Source organism: Melanerpes formicivorus, unplaced genomic scaffold, assembly GCF_026170545.1.
Source record: "Melanerpes formicivorus ecotype bairdi unplaced genomic scaffold, bMelFor1.0.p_v2 SCAF_31, whole genome shotgun sequence".
NCBI lineage: Eukaryota > Metazoa > Chordata > Aves > Piciformes > Picidae > Melanerpes > Melanerpes formicivorus.
Genome location: NW_027142383.1, coordinates 2,808,840 through 2,835,004, shown reverse-complemented (window position 1 = coordinate 2,835,004; position 26,165 = coordinate 2,808,840). Strand labels below are relative to the sequence as shown.

The window sequence follows — 26,165 nt, the reverse complement described above, 5'->3', positions numbered from 1 at the left end:
TGTGGGGGCTGCTTTCTGCTCCCCATCCCTGTCTTCCTGTTTCAGAGGCTGAACACTCAAGGAACAACTGGTGTCACTGACAAATACTGAGGCAAAGTGGGTTCAGCAGTTCAGACTTTTCCTTGTCTTTGGTCACCAGGTTCCCTCCTGCGTCCGGCAGTGGGTGGACATTCTCCCTAGCTCTTCTTTTACTGTTAACATCTTTATGAAAGCACTTTTCTTATCTTTAATGCCACTGGCCAGACTGAGTTCCAGTTGAACTTTGGCCTTTCTAATTTTCTCCCTACATATCCTTGCAAGAGCCTTGTACTCTTCCTGAGTTGCCTGCCCCTTCTTCCATAGCCAGTAGACTTTTCTTCCTGAGTTCTACACAAAGCTCTCTACTTAGCCAGGCCGGTCTTCTGCCCTGCTGGCCCGTCTTCCGATGCATAGAGACAACTTGTTCCTGTGCCTTGAAGATTTCCCACTTGGGAAATGTCCAGCCTTCCTGGACTCCCTTGTCCTTTGGGACTACCTCCCAGGGAACGCCTATCCTGGATGGACAAACCCCAAAACACACCCTAACCCAGACAAAGGGCTAAGCACCTATGAATGTGCAAACCTGGACATTTCCTGGGGTCCAAATGGTCCAGGTAAATGTGTAGCATGTGTAACTAACCTTGTAACACACCTGTGAATTGTGTTCACCCTGGCCATGTTTGGACATGCCCCATTCTATAGGTTAAGCTATCAGATTTCTCTGTTACCAAGGGACATTGTCTTCAGACAGTATTTAAACCAGCCGAGAAGGTAGTCAATGTGGCAATGCCAGCGATGAGCAGTGTGAGCAATCTGGCAGTGCAGGCCTAGAGCCTGACATGGTGGTAGGCCATGCTCAGCATAAATGCAGAGTCAGCTAGCAGTGTAGCAAAACAGTGCTGTGCCTGCAGCATGTAACTAAAACAAGACACTGGTAGCTATAAACATGGACAGTTATCTTGGGACAACAGGACATGCACCTGCATCAACAACCTCGTTGTGTCATTAGTAGTTGGACCAATAATCTGTAATAGTGCAATGTGTGGTCACTCATAGGGAACCAATGGAGCTATGCCAACAGGGCACTCTGAGTTTATATAAGTTGTAGCAGTTGCCTTGCTACGCACTTCTGCCTTTCCTGTCTCCTGTTTCTTCTACTCTTTACTGTGCTATACTTGCACTACAGGCCTGCTCCATAGGCCTGCACCTCAGGCCTGCACCATCGGCCTGCACCACTGGAACAATAAAGGAACAATACTCGATCACATTGGTCAGTCGTATTGATTCCTATCTCCGTCATCTACAAGTCAACTTTCCTTGTTCTTACTGGGAAAGCAACAAGAGCTGAATGCTGCTGAAGTTGCAGCTGAAGAGTCTGTCCTAGCAGGCAAACCACACCTTTACATGGAACAAAGCAACCCATGCTTTGAGAGCCCTGCGCCGGAGGCAGAAAGGGGAAAAGCCTTGAGAGAACTGAATCCTGAAAGAGCTGCACTGATGCAGCCTGAAGCAATCGAAGCTCTAAGAGCCCTGTGCTGGAGCACCCAAGAGGAGAGAGGCCCCTTAGCCCTCTCCAAGCCAAGGAAAAATCACAGCCCATGAACCAGGAAGAAACCACTTGAATTACAGCTCCAAGAGCCCTACGCCAGAGCGCATGAGAAGAGAGAGGTCCCTTAGCCCTCTCCAATCCAAGAACCACTTGAATTATTGTTGCAGTATCTGGAAAGATACCAGAAAAAAGTAGCAAGCTGTGAGTATACAGCTAATTTGCTATAAAATCCCCCTTGTGGGAAACTGCAGATCGCAGCACCTTTATTTCCAATTTGAATCGCTGTATTGGAAATCCATGATTTTGCTTAAATCATGTAACTGTCTTCATATTCCTTGTATGTGGAATATATTACCCACAACCAAATAACAGAACCTGTAGCCTGAAGCTACCACCACCAAAATATTAAATATAAATATATTTTATTACAATACCATCAACAGGTCTAAACAAGTCAAAGTCTGCCTTCCAGAAGTCCAAGAATGTAGTTCTATTGACTCCCCTCCTGACTTCACTAAGAATCAAAAACTTCACCATCTTGTGGTCACATTGTCCAAGACAGCCACCAACCTTTACATCTCCTTCTAGTCCTTCTCTGTTTACAAGCAGCAGGTCTAGCAGAGAGCTCATTCACCAGCTGTGTTAGGAAGGTATCTTCCATGTACTCTAAGAACCTCTGGGATTGCTGTGTTGTATTTCCAACAGATACCTGGTTAAGTTGAAGTCCCCCACAGGAGCAAGGGCTAGCGATTCTGAGACCTTCCTCAGACACCTATGAAACACTTCATAAACCTCATCATTCTGGTTGGGTGGTCTGTAACCAACCCCCATCATGACATCTGCCTTGTTGGCCTTTCCCAATTCTTACTCAAAAGCCTTCAGTCTTATCATCACTGTCATCATCATGCTCGAGACAGTCGAGACAGTTGGATGTGGCACTTGGTGCCATGGTCTAGTCATGGGGTCTGTGTTGATAGGTTGGACTCGATGATCCTCGAGGTCCTTTCCAACCTAAGTTATACTGTGATACTGTGATACTGTAACATACAGGGCCACCCCACCGCCTCTCCTGGGCCTATCCCTTCTGAAGAGCCTATAGCCATCCAACAGAGCACTCCAGGTATGGGATTCATCCTACTATGTTTCTGTCAGGGCAATATCAGTTTTCCCTGCTGGATGATAGCTTCAAGCTTGTTCCCCATGCTCCATGCACTGGCACAGATATCCTTCAGTTGGGGTGCCTTTATGCAGGGCAGGGATCTGCTCCCTGCTCAATAGCTCCCAGGCACTACTGTGAGTCCTAGCTCATCAATGGCCCTTGCATTTTCCCTATCACATGGCCCACTGTCCCCTACCTCTCTTCAGGAGGATCAGAAGCAGTGTCAGCTTGTTTACTCTTTTTGGGTTACTTTCTACTGAAAACTGAGGCAGCATTCTTTGGGGAAAAATTCTCCTTTAATTCATGTAGCTAGGACTGAAGTGGGTTTTCCATCCCACTTCCTCATGCCCTCCCCAAGGTCACACAAGTGAAACCACAGGGTGCACCATGGTGGCTAACATCATTCAAGATTATATTGAGCATGTCATGCAAGGTCCAGTATTTTAAACACTGCTTTCACTCAATAACTCCTGTTACAACATGTAATGCAAATGTAGTAAATTAGATACATTCCTAAATATATTTTAAAAGCTACTTTTAAAATAAACATCTTAATCTAACAGAAATATTTCATCAAATCCATGAGAGGTACCATATAATTCATATTAGACAGGAGAATAACTTCCAAGTACTGTGTTTAAATGAAACTACGTTCACACTTGGATTATACTGAATACGTCATTCAAGATTATATTGAACATGTTTAGAATAAACCTTTATTTTAGAATAAACCAAACCAGGTTGGAAGAGACCTTCAAGATCATCGCGTCCAACCCATCAACCAATCCAACCCACTCAAACAGCTAACCCATGGCACCAAGTACCCCATCAAGTCTCCTCCTGAACACCTCCAGTGATGGCGACTCCACCACCTCCCTGGGCAGCCCATTCCAATGGGCAATCACTCTTTCTGTATAGAACTTCTTCCTAATATCCAACCTGAACCTCCCCTGGCACAGCCTGAGACTGTGTCCTCTTGTTCTGGTACTGGGTGCCTGGGAGAAGAGACCATCATCCGCCTGTCTACAACCCTTCAGGTAGTTGTAGAGAGTGATAAGGTCACCCCTGAGTCTCCTCTTCTCCAGGCTGAGCAACCCCAGCTCCCTCAGTCTTTCCTCATAGGGCTTGTGTTCCAAACCCCTCACCAACTTTGTTGCTCTTCTCTGGACTCGTTCCAGCAAGTCAACATCCTTCCTAAACTGAGGGGCCCAGAACTGGACACAGTACTCGAGGTGTGGCCTAACCAGTGCAGTGTACAGGGGCAGAATGACCTCCCTGTTCCTGCTGGCCACACTGTTCTTGATGCGGGCCAGGATGCCATTGGCCCTCTTGGCTGCCTGGGCACACTGCAGGCTCCTGTTCAGCCTGCCATCGACCAGTACCCCCAGGTCCCTCTCTGCCTGGCTGCACTCCAGCCACTCTGACCCCAGCCTGTAGCACTGCATGGGGTTGTTGTGGCCAATGTGCAGAACCCGGCACTTGGATGTGTTAAATCTCATGCCGTTGGATTCTGCCCATCTGTCCAGCCTGTCGAGGTCCCTCTGCAGAGCCTCTCTACCCTCCAGCAGATCAACTCCTGCCCCCAGCTTGGTGTCATCAGCAAATTTACTGATTTACTGATGATGAACTCAATGCCCTCATCCAGATCCAAGGTCCAGTATTTGAAACACTGCTATAGAATAGAATAAGACTAGACTAGGATAGACCAGACCAGGTTGGAAGAGACCTTTGAGATTGAGTACAACCTATCATCCAACACTATCTAATCAACTAAACCATAGCACCAAGCACCCCATCAAGTCTCTTCCTAAACACCTTCAGTGATGCTGACTCTACCACCTCCCTGGGCAGCCCATTCCAATGGCCAATCACTCTTTCTATGAAGAACTTCTTCCTAACATCCAGCCTAAACCTTCCCTGGCGCAGCCTGTGACTGTGTCCTCTTGTTCTAGTGCTGGTTGCCTGGGAGAAGAGACCAACCCCCAACTGGCTACAGCCTCCCTTCAAGTAGTTGTAGATAGCAATGAGGTGTCCTCTGAGCCTCCTCTTCACCAGGCTAATCAACCCCAGCTCCCTCAGCCTCTCCTCATAGGGCTTGTGCTCCAAACCCCTCCCCAGCTTTGTTGCCCTTCTCTGGACACATTCCAGCCAGTCAACATCCTTCCTAAACTGAGGGTCCCAGAACTGGACAAAACTCCGGTTACAACTTATGAGATACCAATTGCTTTATTGTCTCACACAGGGTGTGAGATGGCCTGGCCTGACTCTGTGGCCTAAAAGCAGTGCAATAGTGCCACTGAAAGGCCAATGTGCACTCTGCACAGCTGTGGAGGCACCACCCCTGTCCAATAAGGGGTGAATCATAGAAACATAGAATGGTCTGGGTTGGAAGGGACCTCCAAAGTTCATCTAGTCCAACCTCCTCTGCAGCAAGCAGGGGCATCCTCAACTACATCAGGCTGCCCAGAGCCCTGTCAAGCCTCACTTTGAATATCCCCAGGGATGGGGCCCTAACCACCTCCCTTGGCAACCCGTTCCAATGTTCCACCAGCCTCATAGTAAAGAACCTGTTCCTAACATCCAATCTAAATCTACTCTTCTCTAGTTTGAAGCCAATGCCCCTCATCCTATCACTACAGACCTTTGTAAACAGTCTCTCTCCATCCTTGTAGGCCCCCTTCAGGTACTGCAAAGTGGCTATTATCACAGTATCACGGTATCACTAAGGTTGGAAGAGACCTCGAGGATCATGAAGTCCAACCTGTCTCCACAGACCTCATGACTAGACCATGCCATGTCCAATCTCCTCTTGAACACCTCCAGGGACGGTGACTCCACCACCTCCCTGGGCAGCCCATTCCAATGGCCAATCACTCTTTCTATGAAGAACTTCTTCCTAACATCCAGCCAAAACCTCCCCTGGCGCAGCTTGAGACTGTGTCCCTTTGTTCTGGTGCTGGTTGCCTGGGAGAAGAGACCAACTCCTTCCTGGCTACAACCACCTTTCAGGTACTTGTAGAGGGCAATGAGGTCACCCCTGAGCCTCCTCTTCTCCAGGCTAAACAATCCCACCTCCCTCTGTCTCTCCTCATAGGGCTTGTGCTCAAGGCCTCTCACCAGCCTTGTTGCCCTTCTCTGGACACGTTCAAGTGTCTCAATGTCCTTCTTAAATTGAGGGGCCCAGAACTGGACACAGTACTCCAGGTGCGGCCTAACCAATGCAGAGTACAGGGGCACAATGACTTCCCTGCTCCTGCTGGCCACACTATTCCTAATGTAGGCCAGGATGCCATTGGCCCTCTTGGCCACCTGGGCACTCTGCTGGCTCGTGTTTAGGCGGCTGTCAATCAGCACCCCCAGGTCCCTCTCTGTTTGGGAGCTCCTCAGCCACTCTGACCCCAGCCAGTAGCTCTGCATGGGGTTGCCATGGCCAAAGTGCAGCAGCTGGCACTTGGACTTGTTGAATGCCATCCCATTGGACTCTGCCCATCAGTCCAGTCGGTCGAGGTCCCTCTGCAGAGCCTTTCTACCCTCTAACTGACTAACATCTGCCCCTAACTTTGTGTCATCTGCAAATTTGCTGATGACTGTCTCAATCCCCTCATCCAGATCATCAATGAAGATGTTAAAGAGGACGGGGCCCAGCACTGATCCCTGGGGGACGCCACTGGTGACTGGCTGCCAGCTGGATGTGGCACTGCTCACCACCACTCTCTGGGCTTGGCCCTCCAGCCAGTTCCTAACCCGGCACAGAGTGCAGTGGTCCAAGCCACGAGCTGACATCTTAGCCAGCAGTTTGCTGTGGGGGACGGTGTCAAAGGCCTTGCTGAAGTCCAAGTAGACCACATCCACAGGCCTCCCCATGTCCACCAGACGGGTCACCTGATCATAGAAGGAGATCAGGTTGGAGAGGCAGGACCTGCCCTTCCTAAATCCATGTTGGCTGGACGTGAGCCCTTGGCCATCCTTCAGGTGCGCAGTTATTGCCCCCAGGATAATCTGCTGCATCATTTTCCCGGCACTGAGGTCAGGCTGACTGGCCTGTAATTTCTGGGTTCCTCCATGCGACCCTTCTTGTGGATGGGGACCACATTGGCCAGTTTCCAGTCCTCTGGGACCTCACCGGTGAGCCAGGACTTGAGGAAAATGATGGAGAGCTGTAGACGACGGAGATAGGAATCAATACGACTGACCAATATTATCGAGTATTGTTCCTGTATTCTTCCAGTTGTGCAGGCCGATGGTGTAGGCCTGAGGTGCAGGCCTATGGAGCAGGCCTGTAGTGCAAGTATATCACAGTAAAGTAAGGAAGAACAGGAGACAGGAAAGGCAGAAGTGTGCAGCAAGGCAACTGCTACAACTTATATAAACTCGGAGTGCCCTGTTGGCATGGCTTCATTTGTTCCCTATGAGTGACCACACATTGCACTATTACAGATTATTGGTCCAACTACTAATGACACAATGAGGTTGTTGATGCAGGTGCATGTCCTGTTGTCCCAAGATAACTGTCCATGTTTATAGCTACCAGTGTCTTGTTTTAGTTACATGCTGCAGGCACAGCACTGTTTTGCTACACTGCTAGCTGACTCTGCATTTATGCTGAGCATGGCCTACCGCCATGTCAGGCTCTAGGCCTGCACTGCCAGATTGCTCACACTGCTCATCGCTGGCATTGCCACAGAGAGCGGCTTGGCCAGCTCATCTGCCAGCTCTCTCAGCACCCTAGGATGGATCCCATCCAGTCCCATGGACTTGTGAGTGTCCAAATGGCTTAGCAGGTCCCGAAGTAATTCCTCATGGATTTCCGGGGCATTACACTGCTCCCTGACATCATCACCCAGCTCAGGAGGCCACTCGCCCTGAACTCCTGCCTTGCTGTTAAAAATTGAGGCAAAGAAGGTGTTCAGAACCTCAGCCTTTTCCTTGTCATCAGTCACAGTGTTCCCCTCCACGTCCAATAAGGAGTGGAGGTTCTTCTTGCCCTTCTTTTTAGTGTTAATATATTTGTAAAAATGCTTTTTATTGTCTTATTAGGTCTCCCCAGAGCCTCCTCTTTTCCAGGCTGAACACCCTCAGCTCCCTTGCTCCCTTGTCCTACCTTTGTAGCAGAGGTGCTTCAACCCCTTGATTTTCATATCCCTCCTCTGGACCCTCTCTATCATATCCATGTCCTTCCTATACTGAGGACTCCAGACCTGTACACCAGTGTTCCAGGTGAAGTCTCACCAGCGCAAAGTGGCAGAATCACCTCTCTGGATCTGCTGGTAGCGCTGCTTTTGATACAGCCCAGGATATGATTTACCTTCTGGGCTGCAAGCGCACACTGTCTGCACATGTTCAGCTTCTCGACCTTCACCACTCCCAAGTCCTTTTCTACAGGGCTGCTTTCTATCACCTCATCCCCCAGCCTGTATTGATAGCGAGGATAGTTCTGACTCAGGTGCAGAACCCTGTACTTGCTTTGTTGAACCTCATTAAGTTCACCTTGGCCCATCTCTCCAGCTTGTCCAGGTTTCTCTGGATGCCATCCCATCTCTCTGGTGTATCGTCAGCTCCTCTCAGCTTGGTGTCATCTGCAAACTTGCTGATGGTGCACTTGAGGCCACACCTCGAGTACTGTGTCCAGTTCTGGGCCCCTCAGTTTAGGAAGGATGTTGACTTGCTGGAACGAGTCCTGAGAAGGGCAACAAAGTTGGTGAGGGGCTTGGAACACAAGCCCTATGAGGAAAGACTGAGGGAGCTGGGATTGCTCACCCTGGAGAAGAGGAGACTCAGGGGTGACCTTATTGCTCTCTACAACTACCTGAAGGGAGGTTATAGACAGGCGGATGATGGTCTCTTCTCCCAGGCAGCCAGTACCAGAACAAGAGGACACAGTCTCAGGCTGCGGCAGGGGAGGATTAGGCTGGATGTTAGGAAGAAGTTCTATACAGAAAGAGTGATTGCCCATTGGAATGGGCTGCCTGGGGAGGTGGTGGAGTCGCCGTCATTGGAGGTGTTCAGGAGGAGACTTGATGGGGTGCTTGGTGTCATGGGTTAGTTGTTCAGGTGGGTTGGATTGGTTGATGTGTTGGCTGCGATGGTCTTGAAGGTCTCTTCCAACCTGGTTTGGTTTATTCTTGATCCTGCTGTCTATAACACTGATAGAAATATTAAATAGCACAAGTCCCAGTAAAGATCCCTGAGGGACATCACTTGTCACTGGTGTCCATCTGGACTTTAAGATGTTGAGCACTACCTTCTGGATGCGACCAGCCAGCCAACTCCTTATCCACTGAACAGTCCACCCATCAAATCTGTATATCTCCATCTTGACAAGTAGGAGACTGTGTCAAAGGGTGTGGTGAAGGCACATTATGCCCAGATACTGAATCTTGTCCCAGCATGTGGACAAGTTCCCCCTCCTCCAGGAGGAAGACAAAAGCCAAGGCATTAGCCAGGCCAGCATGCACCCAGCGCATGCAGTGCTCGTGCTGACACCAAGTATGGGCATAATTCTAGCTTCACGCTTTCTACAGGCTGAAGCCAGTTGTTTATGAGAGTGCCCATTGGTCAAGCCCAGCCTCAAGGAATCTATAAGTATCACCCCATTTGGTAAACAAGTTGCCCCCTCTTTTACTTTGCCTCTGTGCTTGCTCGAGAGAGCAACTCTCGAGCTGCAGCCTTTGCCATTGAGTTTATTGTTGTTAGCTTCTGTTATACATGCACGCATACTGAAAGCCTCTGCATCGTGAGAAGCATGGAGGAAGGACCTTCGCTGCGCCTGAGGAGCCCAGCATCGCTACAGCCAGTCGTACTGACCGGGAGAGCCCACCGTGCCACCGGAGGACTGGACTGACCCCCGAGGGTAAGATCTGCCCAGTTGCCGGGGAGAAGGGACTTGATCGATACCGAGTCCACGTATGCCTAGCCCCGCCGTAGCGGGAGAGGAGCTGCCATGTGTGCCGCTCTGAGCCCTGTGAATCTCAGGGAAGACAAAGGCATTGTTCATGCCTATACTGCACCGAACCCGGGACCACTCCGAGAGTCCCGCTGTTCCTTTAAGCTCAGTAAACGAGAATCCGCCACCTAATGCAGCCGCTTTCTCTCCCCGAGGCTGTTTGCATCAGCTCTGAGAATCGCCGTGGTTGGGCCGACCCTGTAGCTTTGCCTGCTGCCGCGTCGTCCGAGCCCACCTACCAGCAACCTTCGCCCCGCCCGTCGTGCGAGCCGACTCTGAGGGCCGACCCCACGGGCCGACCCCGACCAGGATCGATCCCTGTTGTCTGGAGGGAATCGGCCGAGTCCTGAAGGGAACCTGCTTCCGTGCTAAGCCCAGGTTCCACTATTCCCTCTTCCTTGTTGTGAAGAGAGGAGACAATAACCCAATGCCGCCGTCCCAACTCGATTAGGAACCAGTCCAGCGGCAACCGTCTTCAAGGACCCCCACCTGGCAACAAACAACAGCTACAGAATATCATCCACGTGCTTTCCATCCGTTAGCACATAGTTCAGAGTATCCGCGTCTAGCAGAATAAGCGCTGACGCATAGAAATATAATAATATTGCTGTGTATAGCCAGAAGCTGCCTGCGTCCTGCCGAGTCGCCATCTGGTGGCCAAGCAGCGGAACTGCACCCTTCGTTATATAAATATAGAAATAGTCTGTAACTAGTTCAATTAAGTTCCAATCATAACACTAAGCCACTTGTGGAATGTATTTCACGAACGTGCACTAGAACATGCATATAAGTTGGTGATTTATTGGTTATTAATAGTTTGATAATTAATAAAAATAATATGTTCATAATTCATATTTCATATTAATAAATTTAATCACCTCTTCACCACAAAGGGCTTGTAGAAGTCCAGATAGATCACATCCATAGGTCATCTCTTGTCCACTGATGCAGTCATTCTGTCATAGAAAGCAGCTAATTTAGTCAGGAGAGATTTGTTCCTAGTAAAGCCATGCTGTCTGTCTTGAATCACCTCCCTGTCCTCCATGTTCCTTAGCATGGCACCTAGGAGGATCTGTTCCATGATCTTTCCAGGCACAGAGGTGAGGCTGACAGGTTGGTAGTTCCCAGGGTCCTTCTTTCTACCCTTTTAAAAAATGGATGTAATGTTTCCTTTCTTCCAGTCACCAGGGACTTCACCTGCCAGCCAGGACTTTTCAAATATCATGGAGAGTGGCTTGGCAACTGCATTGGCTAATTCTCTCAGGACTCTGGGACTCTCATCAGGTCTCATGGACTTGTATATCTTGAGGTTCCTCAGATGGTCATGCACCTTGTCTTCACTTACAGTGGGAGGGACTTTGTCTACCTAGTCTCCATCTTGTGGGCCATCAACATGAGATCATGAGGAGAAGGGTATCCAGACTGAGGCAAAAAAGTTGTTGAGAATCTCAGCCTTCTCCTCATCCATTGTTCCTAGTTCCCCACTGTTGCTCATCATGGGGGGTATGCTTTCTTTAACCTTCCTTTTCTGGTTAACATGCCTGTAGAAGCCTTTCTTGTTTACATCCCTTGCCAAGTTCAGTTCCAGTTGCGTCTTAGCATTCCTGACCTTGTCCCTACACAACTGGGCAACGTCCCTAGACTCTTTCCAGGATGCCTGTCCCTGCTTCCACTGTCTTATGTAGTTCCATCTTACCTTTTAGTTTGACCAGCAGGTCTCACCTCGGCCATGGTGGTCTCTTAGCTTCCTTGCCTCATTTCTTACACCTGAGGATTGAGATCTCTTACACTATGGAAAGCATCCTTAAAGATCTGCCAGCTCTGTTCCACTCCCTTGTCTCTGAGGGCCATTTTCCAAGGGGTCCTATTGCTAACTCCCCGAAGAGCTGGAAGTTTGCTTTCTTAAAATTTAGGGTCCTAACTATGCCTCTCATGGGCTTCATACCCCTTAGGAGAGTGAACTGCAGTAAGCGCATGATGGCTGCAGCCCAGGGTGCAGTCAACTTTGACATCCCTGATGACTTCACTTGCATTTGTGACCAACAGGTCCAATAACGCATCCCCTTGGGTAGGGCTGTTAATTTCTTGTCTTAAGAAGTAAGTTGTCATCTCGGCACTCTAGGAGACTCCTAGATTACCTACAGCTAGCTGTGTTACTTTTCCAACATCTGTTGGGGTAGTTAAAATCCTCTAGATAGATAAGAGCCTGTGATCACGATGTCTTCTCGAGCTGGAGTAAGAAGGTTTCATCAGTAGGCCCTGCTTGATTGGTTGGCCTGTAGTAGAGTCCTACCACAAGGCTCCCTTTGTTGTCCCGATCCCTAATACCTACCCATAAGCTTTCGACCGGCTCATGGATATTCTTGATGGTGTGATGGGGGAACAGCAACTTCCAGGCACCCACATATTAGCAGGGTGCCTGACAGCTCTGCTCAGCACCACCCACACATCTAGGTGGGTGTGGGTGTCATCTAGGCACTCTAGGAGCATTCTATGCCCTGAAGTCTCTCTTCATAGTCCTTGGACTTTTCATTACTTCATCACTGCCTACCTGAAACATCAGCAGTGGATCATAGTCCAAGGGCTGCACTAGGGAAGGAAGCTTTCTTACATCACTCCAGGGCCCCAGGAGACAGCACATTTCCCAAAGAGATGGGTCTGGCCTGCATATCAGGCCTTGTACTCCCTTCAGAAGTGTCACCAATGACAATGACCCATCTTTTATTCTTCACTGAAGAGGTTTTGATGTGGGGTCTAGACTGACTAAACCTCGGAAGCTCCTCCAAGCTGGGTGATCCATCACCCTTGTCATCGTTCACTTCCCCTTGCAGGGCACTGTATCTGTTTTGCAAGAGCAGCTGGGAAGGTGAGGTAGTTATGTGGGACACATGCTCATGGTGCCTATCATGCCAAGCAGGAACCTGCTGCCATTGCTGACTATCTTTTGAGTCACCGCATTCAGCCAGGGGATGAGAGGATAGGGAGCTCTCCATAGCATGAGCTGTCAGCCTCTTGGGTTTCTGCCATGGGGGTGTGTGGGATGTGTCAGGGTGCCATGGATTGAGTTGAACCTGCCTGCTGTTGTACCATACTGCAGTCATGCCAGCTTCAAAAATGAAAGTGCTAACCAGAGCAAAGTATTATGGGGCTTGAAGTTCAGATTGCAACATGGGAGTCTTCCTGTGCCAGTTGCTGCTCCTGGGTTCCAGGTTCTTGGTTGTTGGCTTTTTCCATGGTGGCAAGATGAGGGGAGTGAGATCACTGGTTTTCTTTTATGTTTTTTTTTTTTTTTCTTTTCCTGTATTTCACTGCACTTCTGCAAATATTATTAATTAGATTGCTATCTACGGTAATTGTGCATTTATGTTATCTCACTTATTCAGTAAACTCATCTCTTTATTTCAACCCTGAGTTTTTGTGTGTTACTTTTCCCTCACATCTGTGTTGGAGGATCTGGCAGGTTAACCCTTGTGTTAACTCATTACATCATGTAACTTAACTGTTAGACTATGTTTTGGGAATCATGTCTCCTTCCCTACTATTTTTAAAAGTATATAAAAACATTTAATTATGGAAACTTTTAACAGAAGTGCTGTCATAGGAAATTGTAGCTCTGGTATGGAAATTGGAAATTTGCTATCTTGTGAGTAAGTCTGTATGATGTACTCAGTCACAGTATTTTATTTGAATGAGAACAAGAGAATATTAATTGATTCTCTTTTTGCCTCTCCCTTATTCTTTTGTTGATTTTTTTTTAGGACAGATTACGAAAGAAAAGTAGTTTATTGCAATATGTGGAAGTTTAAAACTGACTATCAGGCAAGGCTTCTTAAATTTATAGTAGCGTGTTTTCTATTTTAAAGGAAAAGTCCAGTGCTCACCTAAATTATAATGTAGCTAATAAATTAATTTTGCTGATTTATTTTGTGCAGCTGCAGAGATGAGCTGTAATCACTGTGCTGCAGTTACATCAATACAATGCTATTCAATATATAAGAAATTAAAACCACTTAAAAATATTTTCATTCTAACTAAAGATTTAATAATGTAAACTAAATATAACATAAGTGTATTTAAAGTATTCTATTTAATCTAATGCTTTAAAAAACCCCAAACTATAGAGACCTAATACCCTAGCCCTTCGTTAAAATTTAATTTTAATCCACCTAATTTTATCTCTAGTATTTTAAGAAATATATTGGCTTAGTCATATCTAAGTTATTATTGAAATCTAAAGGTATAATAAGTTAAAGAATACCCTAGAGTATGGACAATGAAACATTTAAACATACATACCAAACTTCTGAATCTGAGATGTTACTTATCTTTACATCACCACTGAGCCTCTGTATTACTGCATATAAGCAGATCTTTTTTTCCCCTTTATTTTATTTTCTACATTTCTCAGGCACATACATTGCTAAGCCATGGAAAAACTGGTGTTTTTGTTGAAGAGACAATGTATTTCAATCAAAAGGAATGTTTCAAAACTGCAGAGCTTGAACCTTTGTATGGTAACTAGTGATCAGAGTCCTCTGGTCATTTTATTGATAGTCAGATGCTGCCATATCTGAATATGATTCTTTTTATTGGCTTTTTTTTTGTGGGTGTAATTTTGTTTGTGGGGGTTTTTTGATGGTTGGTTTGTGTGGTGGGTTTGCTTGTTTGTTTTTCTTTCTTGGTTGTAGTCTATCTCTTCAGTGAGTAAATTGATCATTTTATTTTCTTCCTCTCTTCCTCCCTTAATTTTACCCATGTTTGTCCATTCTCTCTAAAGGGATTTTTGTGTGTGTGTGTGTGTTAAGTTTTCCACTCTGCCATTAAGTCAGTACTGTGGTGAGAAATGCAGTATATATAGAGATGGAGGATCCACGCAACGTGGCCCAAACCTTGTGCCACTGAAGGCAGTCAGTATTTTCCATGTCCATATTATGGATTGTTTTACCAACCACATTGTCCTGGTTTTGGCTAGGATAAAGTAAATTTTCTTCCTAGTATCTGGTACAGTGCTGTGTCTTGCATTTAGTGTGAGAATGAATGTTGTTGACACACTGATGGTTTAGTTGTTGCTGAGCAACGATTACACTAAGTTAGGGACTTTGAGTTGATGAAAATCTCACCATGAGCCTACAATGGTTGCTTGCAGCCCAGAAGGCAATCATGTCCTGGGCTGCATCTAAATCAGTGAGCATCAGGACAGGGAGGGGATTCTGCCCCTCTGTTCTGCTCTGATGAGAGCCCACCTGCAGCACTGCATCCAGTTCTGGGGCCCCCAACACAAAAAGGACACGGAATAGTTGGAGAGGGTCCAGAGGAAGTGATGAAGATGATCAGAGGGTTGGAGCACTTCCCCTGTGGGGACAGGCTGAGACAGTTTGGGCTATTCAGCCTGGAGAAGAGAAGGCTCTGGGAGGACCTCAGAGCAGCCTTCCAGTACATGAAGGGGAGCTAATAAGAAAGCTGAGGAGGGACTTTTTACAAGAGCATTCAATGAAAACTTAAACTGTAAAAATTATGTTGGCTCTTGCAGATTTGCTGATGCAGACTCATTGTGGGAAAAGTTAGGTGATTTTTATTTTGGAATTGTTTTTTCATGGAACTAAGAAACTGTTGAAATTCTGTGTACATCAGTGTTTGTTTTAGGTAAAGAAACTACAGAATCAAGTAGTATTTGAAACTGCTCTGGGAGTTTGAAGGCTGTTTTCTCCCGGATTAAAAAAGACCCTAAACACGCAACCCACACAGCAGTGTTCTTAACTACATTTCTGCACCTGTAGTGTACTGTAATTTTAATATAATTTAGTGGTGGGAATGAGTCTGTGGCAGGTTAGGAACTGGCTGGAGGGCCGAGCCCAGAGAGTGGTGGTGAATGGTGCCACATCCAGCTGGTGGCCAGTCACTAGTGGAGTCCCCCAGGGATCAGTGCTGGGCCCCATGCTCTTTAACATCTTCATTGATGATATGGATGAGGGCATTGAGTCCATCATCAGTAAATTTGCTGATGACAACAATCTGGGGGCAGGAGTTGATCTGCTGGAGGGTAGAGAGGCTCTGCAGAGAGACCTCGACAGGCTGGACAGATGGGCAGAATCCAACGGCATGAGATTTAACACATCCAAGTGCTGGGTTCTGCACATCGGCCACAACAACCCCATGCAGTGCTACAGGCTAGGGTCAGAGTGGCTGGAGAGCAGCCAGGCAGAGAGGGACCTGGGGGTGCTGGTTGATGGTAGGCTGAACATGAGCCTGCAGTGTGCCCAGGCAGCCAAGAGGGCCAATGGCATCCTGGCCTGCATCAAGAACAGTGTGGCCAGCAGGAGCAGGGAGGTCATTCTGCCCCTGTACACTGCACTGGTTAGGCCACACCTCGAGTACTGTGTCCAGTTCTGGGCCCCTCAGTTTAGGAAGGATGTTGACTTGCTGGAGCATGTCCAGAGAAGAGCAACAAAGTTGGTGAGGGGCTTGGAACAGAAGCCCTATGAGGAGAGGCTGAGGGAGCTGGGGCTGCTTAGCCTGGAGAAGAGGAGACTCAGGGGTGACTTTATTGCTGTCTACAACTACCTGAAGGGAGGTTGTAGACAGGCAGAGGTTGGTCTCTTCTCCCAGGCAGCCAGCACCAGGACAAGAGGACACAGTGTCAGGCTGCAGCAGGGGAGGTTCAGGCTGGAGGTCAGGAGGAAGTTTTACACAGAGAGAGTGATTGCCCATTGGAATGTGCTGCCCGGGGAGGTGGTGGAGTCACCATCGCTGGGAGGTGTTCAGGAGGAGACTGGACAAGGTGCTTGGTTGCATGGTTTAGTTGGTTGGGTGGTCTTGGATGATAGGTTGGACGCGATGATCTTGAAGGTCTCTTCCAACCTGGTCTGGTCTATTCTATTCTATTCTATTCTATTCTATTCTATTCTATTCTATTCTATTCTATTCTATTCTATTCTAAGTTCTGTTTTACCTCTGTTGGGTGGGGGGGTTTGTGTGTTGGTTCTGTCATCTCCATCATCCTCCACCCGCCTGAAGAATTCAGTTGTGTGTAGGGAAATTTTGAAAAGTTACCTTCAGTGGTTCATGAAAACTTTGAGCAGGAAAAAGAATTATGACATTCAGTTTCCTTGTCTTGCTTGGAATCTGTACATAAATATCAGTAATGGTGTCCTGTATACTATCATTGCTGTAGAATGAGAAAGAATGAGATAAAAATTACTAAGGAAGTGACAGTGAGGTTTTGGTTTATGTGTATTGTATATGTAATTCGAAAAAATATTGGCTTGTAAAGTAAGCAAGCAAATCATGATTTTAGAATCTTTAGTAGATATAAATGCTGACAGAAGAAATCTTTTTACTGTTTCACAAACTGTTAACACAGGAGGATGTCTATAATGGGTAAATGTGTGTATATATATCTATCTCTATTTATATCTGAAGTTCCTTTCCTTTATTTTGTTTGTCTTCAGAAAATATTCTGCTCAATTTTTGTCATTTCATTAGTATAACAATAGTAGATTTTAATGTCTGATCTTTGTAAATTTTTGTTGTTTTAGAACTGCAGTTAAAATTATTATCTTATTTGAGGGGGTTGTGGTGGTGTGTGGGCATTTTGTTTGGTTTTAGTAGTGCGGACTTCCTTGCAATTGGGATTATTATAGTTAGTGAAAACTATATGAACAAATTCCCTTTTAGTAGTTGAATATATAAACTGTACTCTTTTGCAGGAAATAAATGAGACAGTTCAGTGCTGACTAAACCTTTTCTTTATGTAGAGGGGTGGAAACAGTTCCTTGTAGCAGTTTGACCAGAGTATTTAGTATTAGAAAGATATTTTTCAGGTAAAATTTAAAATAGATACTGCTTTTAAAATATCCTAAGATTTTGTATTTATCACTTTTACTACCTGACTTTGAATCTATAAATTATTCCTTTAATTTTTCTAGCTTCTTATATGAAAAATCTCTCCATCTCAAAAAAAATGAAAGTGAATACAGCAACTTGAACTGGTTATGAATTAAGTGCTGTCCACTGAAGTATGAACCAACAGAAGTTTTGTTACCAATTTTTGAGTTGTAACATCAATTTGCTCAAGCTGACCAAATTTTCTTTTGTCTTATCTTGCATCTTTTTTGTTTCTGAGACCAAAAGATTGCTTTTTGATTCCTTCATGTGCCTTGATATTTGTTTTATACATTGTCCTACCCACATTTGATAAAATTTACTTAGATTTCAGCAGAGCTTATTGTCTGTGTTTCATGTATGTTATTGAATTTAAAAATATTTTAGGCAAGACAAAAATTTTAATTTTGTTTTGTGATTTGTTTGTTTGCTTGTTTTTTTAGTGCTTGGGACATGGGAAGTAATGATAGCCGGCACCTGAACTAATATATCTGTGTAGGTGCTACCATCCCAGAATTTCAGGATGAATGGGGATATGCCTCATGTTCCCATCACTACTCTTGCAGGGATTGCTAGCCTTACAGACCGTAAGTACTCTTAGTTGTTTATTTTTATTTTATTATGTTCCATTCTACTACTTCAAGTAAACACTTGCATTTTCAAAACACAAAAAATAGTTTTATTTTTAAGGTTCTCATAAGTAAATCTATTCAAAATAAGATTTGGTATTACAGAATCACAGAATCGGCCAGCTTGGAAAACACCTTTGAGATCATCAAGTCTGACCCATCACCCAACAGCATCTAATCAACTAAACCATGGCACCAAGTGCCGCATCCAGTCCGATTTTAAACACTTCCAGGGGTGGTGATTCTACCACCTCCCTGGGCAGCCCATTCCAAAGGCCAATCACTCTTTCTGTGAAGAATTTCTTAGTATCATAGTATCATAGTATCAGTCAGGGTTGGAAGGGACCACAAGGATCATCTAGTTCCAACCCCCCTGCCATGGGCAGGGACACCCCACACTAGATCAGGCTGGACAGAGCCTCATCCAGCCTCGTCTTAAACACCTCCCTGGACAACCCATTCCAGGGCTTCACCACTCTCATGGTGAAGAACCTCCTCCTCACATCCAGCCTGAATCTCCCCACCTCCAGCTTCATACCATTCCCCCTAGTCCTATCACTGCCTGAGATCCTGAGAAGTCCTTCCCCAGCCTTCCTGTAGGCCCTCTTCAGATACTGGAAGGCCACAATTAGGTCACCTCAGAGCCTTCTCTTCTGCAGACTGAACAGCCCCAACTCCTTCAGTCTGTCCTCATAGGAGAGGTGCTCCAGCCCTCTGATCATCCTCGTGGCCCTTCTCTGGACACGCTCCAGCATGTCCATATCCCTCTTGTAATAGGGGCTCCAGAACTGGACACAGTACTCCAGGTGGGGTCTCATCAGAGCTGAGTAGAGGGGGAGGAACACCTCCCTTGACCTGCTGGCCACACTTCTCCTGATGCAGCCCAGGATCTGATTGGCTTTACGGGCTGCAAGTGCACATTGAGAGCTCATGTTGAGCTTCCCATCCACCAGCACCCCCAAGTCTCTCTCCTCAGGGCTGCTTTCCAGCCAGTCACTGCCCAGCCTGTATTTGTGCCTGGGATTGCCTCGACCCAGATGCAGGACCCTGCACTTGCTCTTGTTGAACCTCATGAGGTTGGCTTGTGCCCACCTCTCCAGCCTGCCAAGGTCCCTCTGGATGGCCTCCCTTCCCTCCAGCGTGTCTGCTACACCACACAGCTTGGTGTCATCAGCAAACTTGCTGAGGGTGCGCTCAATGCCACTGTCCATGTCACCCACAAAGATGTTGAACAACACAGGTCCCAGGACTGATCCCTGAGGGACTCCGCTTGTCACTGGCCTCCACTGGGACATGGACCCATTGACAGCCACTCTTTGGGTGTGGCCATCAAGCCAGTTCCTTATCCATCTAGTGGACCACCCATCAAACCCATGTGTCACCAGTTTGGAGACCAGGATGTGGTGCGGGACAGTGTCGAAGGCTTTGCTCAGGTCCAGGTTAATGACATCAGTTGCTCGCCCCTCATCTATTAATTTTGTCACCTGCTCATAGAAGGCCACCAGGTTGGTCAGGCAGGATTTGCCCTTGGCAAAGCCATGCTGACTGTTCCAAATCACCTCTTCACTCTTCTTCTGAGTCAGTAGTGCCTCCAGGAGGATCTGCTCCATGATCTTTCCAGGCACAGAGGTGAGACTGACTGGCCTGTAGTTTCCTGGTTCCTCCTTCTTACCCTTTTTGAAAATGGGGGTAATGTTTCCCCTTTTCCAGTCTGTGGGGACTTCACCAGACTGCCATGACTTTTGAAATATAATAGAGAGGGGTTTAGCAACCTCATCTGCCAGTTCTCTCAGTACCCATGGGTGTATACCGTCGGGTCCCATGGACATGAACACTTTCAGGTTCTTCAGGTGATCACGAACCTGATCTTCACTTACAATGGGCAGTTCTTCCTCCCCGTCACTGGCTTTGTATTCCATAACAACAGGAGTGTGGCTAGAGGCCCTTGCAGTGAAGACTGAGGTAAAGAAGTTATTGAGTACCTCAGCCTTTTCCTCATCAGTTGTGACCATTTCACCAGTTTCCTTTCTGAGGGGGCCCACACCTTCCCTAGTCTTCTTCTTCCCATTAATATACCTGTAGAAGTTCTTAGTGTTCCCTTTAACCTTCCTGGCTAGATTCAATTCAAACTCTGCTTTGGCTTTCCTAACCAGGTCTCTTGCTGGTCGGGCAGCTTCCTTATATACCCCCTGTTCTAGCTGTCCTTCTCTCCACTTCCTGTAGAGTTCCTTTTTAAGTAATAGTGTGTCCAGTAGCTCCTTGCTCATCCAGGCAGGCCTCCTAGCATTCTTACCTGCTTTTCTCTTTGTTGGTATACAGAGCTCCTGGGCACAGAGGAGGTGGTCCTTGAATACTGACCAGCTGTCCTGGGTCCCTCTTCCCTCCAGGGCTTTGTCCCACAACAATTTGGCTAGCAGATCCCTGAAGCGATCAAAGTCTGCACACCTAAAGTCTAGGGTCGTATGCTTAGAATACCTCCTCCTGATTGCCCTGAGGATATTAAATTCAACTGCTTCATGGTCACTGCAGCCAAGGCTGTCTCTGAGCCTCACATTGATTACCAGCCCTTCCCTGTCGGTGAGAACAAGGTCCAGCATAGCACCATTTCTTGTTGGTTCCTCTACCATCTGGAGAAGGAAATTGTCTTCTATGCAGTCCAGGAACATCCTGGACTGCTGGTGCCTTGCTGTATTGTCCCTCCAGCAGATGTCAGGGTGGTTGAAATCACCCATGAGGACCAGGGCTTGTGACCTGGAAGGCGCTTCTATTTGCCTGTGGAGGGCCTCATCTGCTTGGATCTACTGGTCATGTGGCCTGTAGGAGACCCCCACAGTAATATCGCCTTCCCCTGTCTTGCCTTTAATTCTAACCCATACACTCTCAACCAACTCATCATCCCTCCCCAGGTGGAACTCCACTGATTCCTGCTGGCTATTGACATAGAGGGCAACACCTCCTCCTCTCCTTCCCTGCCTATCCTTCTTAAAGAGCTTATACCCATCTATCCCTACATTCCAGTCATGGGAATCATGCCACCAAGTTTCAGTAAGAGCCACTATGTTGTGGCATCCCAGCAGCACAGTGTCCCTTAACTCATCCTCTTTGTTGCCCAAGCTGCACGCATTCACATAGAAGCACTTCAGCTGGGCTGGCCCTGTCCTCTTGTGCCAATTCCCCTCGGTTTCCACAGAATGTCCTGGTGGATTATTCGTGGCTTGCCTCAGGGCAGCAAGTTGAGAGCCCTTACCAGCTCTCCTTCTCTCTGCTGCTGGTGAGCTGCCCCTCTGTTTGTCACCGGCCAGCAGGAGACTGTTAACCCTTTCCCCCTTCAAATCTAGTTTAAAGCCCTATCAATGAGCCCTGCCAATTCCTGCCCCAGGATTCTTTTCCCCCTCTGGAACAAGTGTGTCCCATAAGTTGTTTTCAGCTCTGGTGCCTTGAAAACCAATCCATGATTGTAGAACCCAAAGCCCTGTCGATGGCACCAGCCCCTGAGCCATGAATTGACCTGTCGGCCCTTCCTCAGTCTTCCCTCATCCATTGCTGATGTTAGAGGGATAGCAGAGAGCACAACTTGAGCTCCTGATCCCTATAGCAGTTCCCCTAAGGTTCTGAAATCTCTTTTAATTGATTGTGAACCTCTCATTGTTGCATCGTCACTACCCACGTGAAAGACCAGAAGTGGGTAGTAGTCTGAAGGACTCACGAGGTTGGGAATTTTATCTACAATGTCTTTTACTTGGGCACCAGGGAGGCAGCAGACCTCTCTATGAAATAGGTCTGGTCTGCATATTGGGCCCTCTGTTCCCTTCAGTAGGGTGTCTCCTATAACGATGACCCTACGAGGTTTCTTTTCCGGGCAAGTTTTGATGGCTGGCCTGAGGCAACCTGTCATTTGTGCAGCTTCTGACCTTCTTGAGTCCTCGACCTTACCAATGACCTGTTCCTCCTGCAGACCCTCATTCCTGTTCTGTAATTGCACTGTAGGCAGCGTGCTGCTCAAAGTAGCAGACTTTCTCTGTTTGCATTTCTTCCATTGGGCAGAGACCTGTTCCCTTTGGGCCTACTCATGAGGGTTAATATAGGGAGTGTCGTTGAGAGGTTTGCTGCTGGGAAGGTATCAAATTCCCTGTTCCACTAAGAGTTACCCCCTGTTCTGGTCTTGTAGAGGTTAGATTATGGGAATAGTCAATTTTCTGTTCGCCATCTCTTATAGTTCTTAGCCTTTCCATCTCTTCTTTTAGTTCGACCACCATGCTCATCAGATCCCTGGTCTGCTCACACCTAACACAGGAGTTTTTCCTTCCATCCTCCATATCGAGTGCCAGGTTCCAGCACTCACTGCAGCCACCTACCTGAACATCTGCATGCTTGTGAGTGGTCTCTGTTTGGGTGCCCACTGTTCTTCTGTAGCCTTTGCTCTAGTAGTGACCATCTTACAGTAACTACCCTCTCCATTCGTTTTTTTTTTTTTTTTTTTTCCCTGTCAGTAAGAAGGCTGAGCTGCCCTCCTCAAGCTGCCTCTTCTCTCCTCAGCCACACGCTGGGTTCTGTTTGGTTGGCTCACGGTTTCCACGGCAACCCCTCCCCCAGCTATGTCACTGCCCTGAGGCACCTAGGCAACCCAAGCCCGCTGACCTCCGAGCCACCAGCCCCTTACCGCCTGAAAAGCAAGGGAAGCAAAGCCAAAAGCAAACTCCCAGAGCTGAGCTCCTCAAGCTGCCTCCTCTCTCTTCAGCCACGCGCTGGGTTCTGGGTTCCTCCTAACATCCAGGCTAAACGCCGCCTGGCACAGCTTGAGAAAGTGTCCTCTGGTTCTGTTGCTGGTTGCCTAGGAGAAGAGACCAACCCCCACATGGCTACAATCTCCTTTCAGGTAGTTGTAGACAGCAATAAGGTCTCCTCTGAGCCTCTACCTCTCCAGGCTCAACAACCCCAGCTCCCTCAGCCTCTCCTCATAGGGCTTGTGCTCCAAACCCCTCACCAGCTTTGTTGCCCTTATCTGGACATGTTCATGCAACTCAACATCTTTCTCGAATTGAGGAGCCCAGAACTGGACACAGGACTCAAGGTGTGGCCTAACCAGTGCTGAGTACAGGGCAGAATGACTTCCGTGCTCCTGCTGACCACACTGTTCCTGATGCAGGCCAGGATGCCATTAGACTTTTTGGCTACCTGGGCACACTGCTGGCTCCTGTTCAGCCTACTATCAACCAGTTCCCCAGGGTCAATTTCTGCCTGATCGTTCTCCAGCCACTCTGTTCCCAGCCTGTTGCACTGCATGGGGTTGTTTTGGCCAATGTGCAGAACCCGGCACTTGGATGTGTTAAGTGTTATGCTGTTGGACTCTGCCCATCTGTCCAGACTGTAAAGGTCCCTCTTCAAAGCCTCTCTACCCTCCAACAGATCAACTCCTGCTCCCAGCTTGGTGTTATCTGCAAATTTACTGATGATGGACTCAATCCCCTTGTCCAGATCATCAATAAAGATATTGAACAGGATAGGGCCCAACATTGGTCACGGGGGGACACCACTAGTGCCTGGCTGCCAGCTGGATGTGGCACCATTCATCACCACTCTCTGGGCTCGGCCCTCCAGCCAGTTCCTAACCCAACGCAGTGTGCTCTTGTGCAAGCTGTGGGCTGACAGCTTGGCCAGGAGTTTGCTGTGAGGGATGGTGTCAAAGGCCTTGCTGAAGTCCATGTAGGCTACATCCACAGCCTTCCCCACATCCACCAGGCGGGTCTCCTGATCATAGAAGGAGATCAGGTTGGTCAGGCAGGACCTAAATCTATGCTGGCTGGGCCTGAATTAACAGTAAAAATGTTACTTTTGTCATTGCTTAAATTAAAAAAATATTGAAATTAAATATAGTAATCTAACCGTGTAATGAAAAAAGCCTTAAGTAAACCCAAAACTTAAAATACAGGAATTAATTTTTTATTTGGAATATCATTCAGTAACATATCTTGGTACCCCACAAATAAAGAAAAACATGTATGTTTATGGGTAGTTTATAATTTATCTTATTGTCTTCCGTGAAGATAGAAAAAAAATTAGATTCAAGACAATCTAATGGAAGTAATGAAAGACAGATATTTTAATCTATTATACATTTTTATCTGATTTACAGTTTATTCTAAATACAGTATTGAGGAACATTTTTATGCTTATATATACATAGAATAAACCAGGTTGGAAGAGACCTTCAAGATCATCATGTTCAACCCATCAACCAATCCAACCCACCTAAACAACTAAACCATGGCACCAAGCACCCCATCATTCTACAGGGGGAAAGAAATACTGGAATTCTACCCTCCCTCCTGCCCTTATTTTTTAAAAAAATAATTTCAAAATGTGAGAGCACTAAAAGAGTATATTTCACAGTTGTTTTTTTTTTTTTCCGGAAGCTATTTTTAATGTAATCAGACTGGGAAATTGAAGTCAGGGTCAGCTTGTTTTTGTGGATGCATGAAAGGAACTTGAGAAGATTCGCTTACATAAAAATGTATACAGCAGAAGAATAAACTGAGAATTTATTTAGTGGCTCAAATTGGTTGTTGGGTTGCTTAATTTTTTTGGTGGTGTCTTTGTTTGGTTGGGTTTTTTTAATCTACCACTAACTTAAATATGAAGGTCGGAATAAAACACAGTATTGCATGGACTTACAAGGATTTTGCATTTCTTTCCTTCTCTTGATCCATGTTTTCACCTCCAAGAGAAAACTGCCATAGCATTAAATAACTTAATATTCTGTAATGTTTAAAAGTATGTTTTTATTCATAATACTTAGCACAGTTAAATATTTACAATAATCTATTATTGAAAATAATATACTAATATAATTTATGGGCATGACTGAATTACTTAGTTTAAAACGGAGTCCAAACTTTGTGTGTGTGTGTGTGTGGTCATGATTAAATCAATTGTGGTGGTTTGGCCCAGGCCTGGAGGCCAGATGCCCACCAAAGCTGCCCTGTCACTCCCCCTCTTAAATGGACAGGGGAGAGGGGAAAAATAGAAACAATTTTAATTTCAGGCAGGGAGGAAGAAATGATAACCTGTCCAGCATAGCTCTCACAGAACAGCAGCCCTACAATCATGAGAAACACATAGCCATTATCTGCCTTAGCATGTTCCTAAACAAAGTATTTTCAAAACATGTTATCAACAGGCCCCGTGACCAGCACAGAAGCTTGTATCTTAAGCAGGCTTATAGAAAAACTTCAGAATTACAGCTATGATATATTTTTCCTGGGTTTCGGCACCAAAATAGACTGTGGTGGTTTGGCCCTGGCCTAGAGGCCAGATGCCCACCAAAGCTGCTCTAACACTTCCCCTCTTAAATGGACAGGGGAGATGGGAAAAATATAACAAAATCCAGTAATAAGATAGAAACAATTTTAATGACAATAATAAGCAAAAAGCAATAGACAGCGTGGAAGTGAAAGCAAACACAGAGAGAGAGAGATGTTAGCCTCTACTTCCCATCAGCAGGACAATGGTCTGTCTCGGGCAGCAGGGCTCTATAAGCTTGGTGGTTGCTTAGGAGGATAGTCGCCATGGACAAATCCCCCACTTCCTTCTTTCACTTCATTCTTATATCTGAGCTGACATCATATGGCATGGAATACCCCTTTGGCCAGTCTGAGTCAGCTGGCTCAGCCATGTCCCCTCCCAAGATCTTGCTCACCCCTCAGCATACTCTTGGGGCAGGGAAATGTTGAAAAGACATATCCTGGATACTTATTCAACAGTAGCCAAAACACTGCTGTATTATCAATCACTGCTGCAAAACACAACACTAGAAAGATGCTGTGAGGATAATTAATTCCAGCTTAGCCAATCCAAATACATCAGTCCAGAAATCTTTCCTATATTTCAAATGTAATTGCCAAGTTTTCTTTCTTTGATGATGGAGATCGGAATCAATACGGACGACCAATATGATCTAAGCATTGTTCAGTTTAATTAAGGAACCTC

At 46.5% G+C, this 26,165-nt stretch overlaps 1 protein-coding gene across 4 annotated transcripts in view; it reads left to right on the top strand.

Moving 5' to 3' along the window:
* The window catches only part of NIPBL (NIPBL cohesin loading factor), a 302,820-nt gene that overhangs the window by 74,097 nt on the left and 202,558 nt on the right, over nt 1-26,165 (top strand). For all 4 annotated transcript variants that reach the window (XM_068155385.1, XM_068155384.1, XM_068155381.1 and 1 more), the window contains exon 2: nt 17,994-18,137. In XM_068155385.1, coding sequence (XP_068011486.1) covers nt 18,074-18,137 — 64 coding nt within the window. In that variant the 5' untranslated portion in view covers nt 17,994-18,073. The remainder of the gene's footprint in view (nt 1-17,993; nt 18,138-26,165) is intronic.